At 62.3% G+C, this 5616-nt stretch overlaps 1 protein-coding gene across 1 annotated transcript in view; it reads left to right on the top strand.

Moving 5' to 3' along the window:
• H696_02156 (hypothetical protein) overlaps positions 1-5616 on the top strand; it is a gene marked incomplete at its 3' end in the record, with an annotated part of 6676 nt that continues 1060 nt past the window's right edge. Inside the window, exons 1-6 of the mRNA XM_009496053.1 lie at positions 1-100; positions 272-372; positions 459-526; positions 828-3432; positions 3725-4525; positions 4704-5560. Of these exons, the coding sequence (XP_009494328.1) occupies positions 298-372; positions 459-526; positions 828-3432; positions 3725-4525; positions 4704-5560 (4406 nt within the window). The 5' untranslated portion in view covers positions 1-100; positions 272-297. The remainder of the gene's footprint in view (positions 101-271; positions 373-458; positions 527-827; positions 3433-3724; positions 4526-4703; positions 5561-5616) is intronic.

Consider the following 5616-nt stretch of genomic DNA (forward strand, 5'->3'; position numbering starts at 1 on the left):
TCCCACCTCCCCCCACTCCCCCCCGCTCATCCACAGGGCCCCTTTCTCGCCCCCCTTTTTTTCTACGCTTTCCCCTTCGCCTGAACCGGCCGAAGACACCGTGCGTTTCCATTCCCCCCCCCCCCCAGCATTCTCGGCTTGGTGCCCCCGCCCCCGCCCCCCTCCCTCCGAGTCCTCGCTCACCGTCTGCGCGCCCCTCGTCCCCGGTCCGTGGTCTCCGGCCCCTTCGCCCGGCTCTCCCCCCCCCCCCTCCGAACGTCTCTCCCGACAGCCGGCCCGCGCCCCATTACCACCACCATGGAGGAGCCGTCGCCCGCCCCCCGCAAGAGCGTGAAGGCCGTCCAGTTCGGTCTCTTCTCGCCCCAGGAGATTGTATGCGCCGTGTTGCCTGCGTCCTGGCCCACCCCTATACGACCCCGCTCACAAATCGCCCCCCCTCCCTCCGACCCCCTCCACAGAGCGACATGTCCGTCTGCTGCATTCAGCATGCCGAGCTCTATGACCCGGCCACCGGGGCGCCCATTCAGTGCGTGCCGCATCTGCGCGCCTGTGCGCGCGCGCGCGCGCGCGAGCTGCTCCATCACCTGCTCTCTCCTGCTTTCGCTCGCTTGTGCTGATGTCCCTATCTGCTTTCCCGTGGCCCCCGTCTGCCCCCCTCTTCCTCCTGGCATCTTCCTTTCCTGGCATCTTCCTTTCCTGGCATCTTCCTCTCCTGGCATCTTCCTCTCCTTGCTCGGCCCCTCTCACTCTTTCTCTCTCCCTCCCACTCTTTCTCTCCCCCCTCCCATCCTATCTGCCCCCCCCCCTCCTGCTCCCCCCTTCCCCAGCGGCGGACTGTTCGACCCTCGACTCGGCCCCGACTCGCAGGACCACCAGTGCGCCACGTGCGAGATGACCACCGAGTGCCCCGGGCACTTCGGGCACCTGGACCTCGTGCGCCCGGTCTTCCACCTGGGCTTCAAGTCCAAGCTGATGCGGGTCCTGCGCAGTGTGTGCGGGTCCTGCTCGGCCCTGCTGGTGAAGAAGGACGACCCGGCGTGCAAGGACATCCTGGCGCGCTTCACCGGCCGGCATCGACTCCAGCGGGTGTCGGACCTGGCCAAGACCCGGCGCAAGTGCGACGCCTGCGAGCAGTACCAGCGCCTGTTCAAGTATGACAAGATGTCCTTCGGCTTCATGTACACCTCCAAGAAGCAGGTGTCCGCCGGGGACGAGGGCGACGAGGCGGCCGGCGCCTCGCACGGCCACAACCAGCATGACATGCTGACGCCGGAGATTGCCATGCGCATCATGAAGAACATCACCGACGAGGATATCGACGCGTTGGGCTTCGACCCGGTGCATGCGCGCCCCGAGTGGATGGTCATCGAGAAGCTGCCCATCCCCCCGCCCCAGGTCCGGCCCAGTGTGGCGGTCGAGGGCACCAAGAAGAGCAATGACGACTTGGTGTTTGCCCTGCGGGAGATCATCAAGCGCAACAACATGATCGCCAACACCCAGCAGAGTGAGCGCGACCGGGCCAAGATGCTCATCAACCTGCAGTACTACATCAAGTCCTACATGGACAACCACCAAGACCCGAAGTTCAACCTGAAGACCGGTCGCCCGATCAAGGCCATCACCCAGCGTCTCAAGGGCAAGGAGGGCCGCATCCGGCACAATCTCATGGGCAAGCGTGTGAACTTCTCCGCGCGTACGGTCATCGGCCCGGACCCGAGCCTGGCCCTGGACCAGGTGGGCGTGCCGCGGTCCATCGCCGCCAACCTCACCTTCCCGGAGCGAGTGACCCCGCTCAATCACGAGGAGCTGACGCGCCTGGTGCAGGCCGGCCCGCAGGCGTACCCCGGCGCGCGGTATGTCACCAGCGCCAATGGCCCGCGACGGGATCTGGCCCGCGTGCATGACACCTCGGCCGTGCAGCTGCAATATGGCGACATCGTGGACCGGTACATCCGGGATGACGACCTGGTTCTCTTCAATCGTCAGCCCTCCTTGCACAAGATGTCCATGATGGGCCACCGGGTCAAGGTCATGCCGTTCAGTACCTTCCGGCTGAATCTTTCGGTGACCACGCCGTACAACGCCGATTTCGATGGCGATGAGATGAACCTCCACGTGCCGCAAACCATCGAGGCCCGGACCGAGCTCCTGAAGTTGGCCATGGTCCCGACGCAGATTGTCTCGCCGCAGGCCAACAAGCCGGTCATGGGTATTGTGCAGGATTCCCTGCTGGCGGTCAATCTCTTCAGTCGGCGGGATTGCTTCCTGGAGAAGCATCTGGTCATGAACCTGCTCATGTGGTTCCCCCACTGGAAGGGGGTGGTGCCGATTCCGGCCATCCTCAAGCCCAAGCCCCTGTGGACCGGCAAGCAGCTGCTGTCCATGATCATCCCGCCGGACATCAGTCTCTCCACCAATCACTCCACGCACAATGAGGAGGAGGATGCCGATCCGATTACCCAGCACCTGACCCCGGGCGACACGCGCGTGGTCATCGACAACAGTGTCCTCCTGTCGGGCATGGTGTGCAAGAAGACCGTCGGTTCGGCACAGGGCGGTCTCATCCATGTGATTTGCATTGAGTACAGCAACAAGCCCAATGTGGCGGCCGAGTTCATGACCAACATCCAGTACATCGTCAACAACTGGCTGCTCTTCCATGGGTTCAGTGTGGGCATCGGTGACGGCATGATTCCCCAGTCGGCCGTGGACAAGATCACCTCCACCATCCGCACGGCCCGTGTGAAGGTCATCGGCGAGATCAACAATGCCATTCACGGAGACCTGAAGGAGGGTCGTGGTATGACCATCCGCGACACGCTGGAGGGCCTGGCCAATGCCGAGTTGTCCATGGTCCGTTCGGAGGCCGGTAAGATCTCCCTCAAGTACCTGCAGCCCTTCAACAACTTCCGTGCCATGGTGGACGCCGGGTCCAAGGGTTCGTCGATCAATATTTCCCAGATTTCCGCCTGTGTCGGCCAGCAAAATGTCGAGGGCAAGCGCATTCCCTTTGGCTTCCGGGATCGGACCCTGCCGCACTTCACCAAGGACGATTTCAGTGCCGATTCCCGTGGCTTCGTCGAGAGCAGCTACATCGAGGGGCTCAACCCGATGGAGTTCTTCTTCCACACCATGGGTGGTCGTGAGGGGCTGATTGACACGGCCGTCAAGACCGCCGAGACGGGTTACATCCAGCGTCGACTGATCAAGGCCATGGAGGACATCATGGTCCGGTATGATGGGACCGTGCGGAATTCCCTCGGCGAGGTGATTCAGTTCTGCTATGGTGAGGATGGCCTGAATGCCCAGTTTGTCGAGCACCAGAAGCTGGACCTGATGTCCCTGACGAATGAGGAATTTGCCGGGCGCTACCGGATCAACCTCCTGCAGGACCCGCTCTTCAAGGCGGCCAACAACTATGTCTCGAACACGGTACGCCCTTTGTCCCGCATGTGATGGCCTGTGCTCTTGGTCATTCGACCTTTTTTTTCTTTTTTTCTTTTTTTTCTTTTGCTGTTCCTCGGGCGTGCTGCGCATAGCTCCTCCCCTTGGGGGAGGGGGGAGGGGGGCTGGCCACCGAGTGAGCGGACTGGCCACCTTCCCGCTGTCCACGCATACTTACCACATCGCCTTCACCCGTGCATGCATGACTGGACATATGCTCGCACATGCACACACGCGCGCACACACACACACACACACATTTGCCAATCTTCCACCACAGGTCTCCCAGTTCGTCATGGCCAACATCAAGACCGTGCAGGATGCCCTGACCACCGAGTACAACCAGCTGCTGGAGGACCGGGCCACGCTGCAGGAGTTCATCTTCCCGCGGCTGCGCGAGGACAAGTGCTACCTGCCGGTGAATGTCCTGCGGCTGATCCGCCACTCGCGGCGCATGCGCCAGCACAATGACACCCTCATCTGCGACCTGTCGCCGGTGCAGATTGTCGAAGAGGTGGCCAATCTGTGCGACCGGATTGTGGTCATCTCCGGCGACGACCCCATCAGTCGAACGGCCAACCGCAATGCCACCATGCTCTTCCGGATCCTCATCCGCCAGTATCTGTCCGTGCGCCGGGTGGTGGCGGAATTCCGCTTCGATCGGAGCTCCTTCCAGTGGGTCATCCACCAGATTGAGAGCCGCTTCCGGGATTCCATCATCCACCCGGGCGAGGCGGTGGGCACCATCGCCGCGCAGTCCATCGGTGAGCCGGCCACCCAGATGACCCTGAACACCTTCCACTCGGCCGGTATCGGCGCCAAGAACATCACTCTCGGTGTCCCCCGACTGCGGGAGCTGATCGATGTGGCCCGGTCCATCAAGACCCCGTCCATGTCCATCATGCTGGTGGATGAGTTCAACCACTCGGAGAAGCAGGCTCACAAGGCGCTGGCGGCCATCGAGCACACCACCCTGGCCAAGGTCACCCACAAGTCCCAGGTGATCTACGATCCGGACCAGGCCAACGCCTCGGTGGTCGAGGCGGATGACGATTTCATCCAGCTGTTCTTCGCCACGGAGGTATGTCCTCCCGAGAGTGGCTCTGTGTGTGTGTGTGTGGTGGCGGTGGCGGGGGTAGTGGGCTGTTTCCTCTTCGTTCTTTTCCTTTTCCCCCTTTTTTTGGTACATCCCTCTTTTTTTTTCTCCCCCCTAATCCCGTTTCCCTCTTTCTCTCCCGCTTCGGCTCGCCGGCCAACAGAACGTGGATCCCGCCTCCCTTTCCCCCTGGGTGCTGCGCCTGGAGCTGGACCGCTCGGCGATGGAGGCCAAGCGCTGTTCCATGGACGAGGTGGCCGGCAAGATCGCCGAGCACCTAGTGCCGGCCAGCGACTTCGTCCTGATGCACTCGCACGACAACTACGAGAAGCTGGTCCTGCGCATCAGCATCCGCAACACCTCCGACTCCATGGACCAGAACTTCCCCGGGGACAAGATCCTCATCCAGTACGAGCGCAAGCTCCTGTCCAAGGTGGTGCTCAAGGGCATCGACAAGATCAAGCAGGTGAAGATCGACAAGATCCAGAACCCCAGCATCACGGTCGACGGCGGGCTGACCCCCTCCGGGCCGGCCGAGAACTACCTGGTCACCACCGGATCCAACATGCGGGATGTCCTGTCCAGCGAGTTTGTGGAGTTCCGCAACACCGTCACCAACAACATCGTCGAGACGTGCGAAGTTTTGGGCATCGAGGCCGCTCGGCAGACCCTGCTGCTGGAGTTGAAGCGGGTCATCGAGTTCGACGGGAACTACGTCAACTACCACCACCTGGGCCTGCTGTGCGACGTGATGACCTACCGTGGCTTCCTGATGCCGATCAACCGCCATGGCTTCAACCGCAATTCCACCGGTGCCCTGATGCGGTCTTCCTACGAGGAGACCGTGGATGTTCTGCTGGAGGCGGCGGCCCATGCGGAGATCGACCGCATGCAGGGTGTCTCGGAGAACATCCTTCTGGGCCAGCTGTCGCCGGTGGGAACCGGCGTGTTCGATGTCATGCTCGATGAGGACAAGCTCCGCGAGGCCATTCCCCTGTCCAGTGTGGTGACTGGCGAGACGTGCGTCCCTCTCTTCGTCCGGCCGTCCTCCTTTTGCTCTCATCCCCCCCCCCCCC

This window comes from Fonticula alba (genome assembly GCF_000388065.1).
Source record: "Fonticula alba strain ATCC 38817 unplaced genomic scaffold supercont2.3, whole genome shotgun sequence".
Lineage (NCBI taxonomy): Eukaryota > Rotosphaerida > Fonticulaceae > Fonticula > Fonticula alba.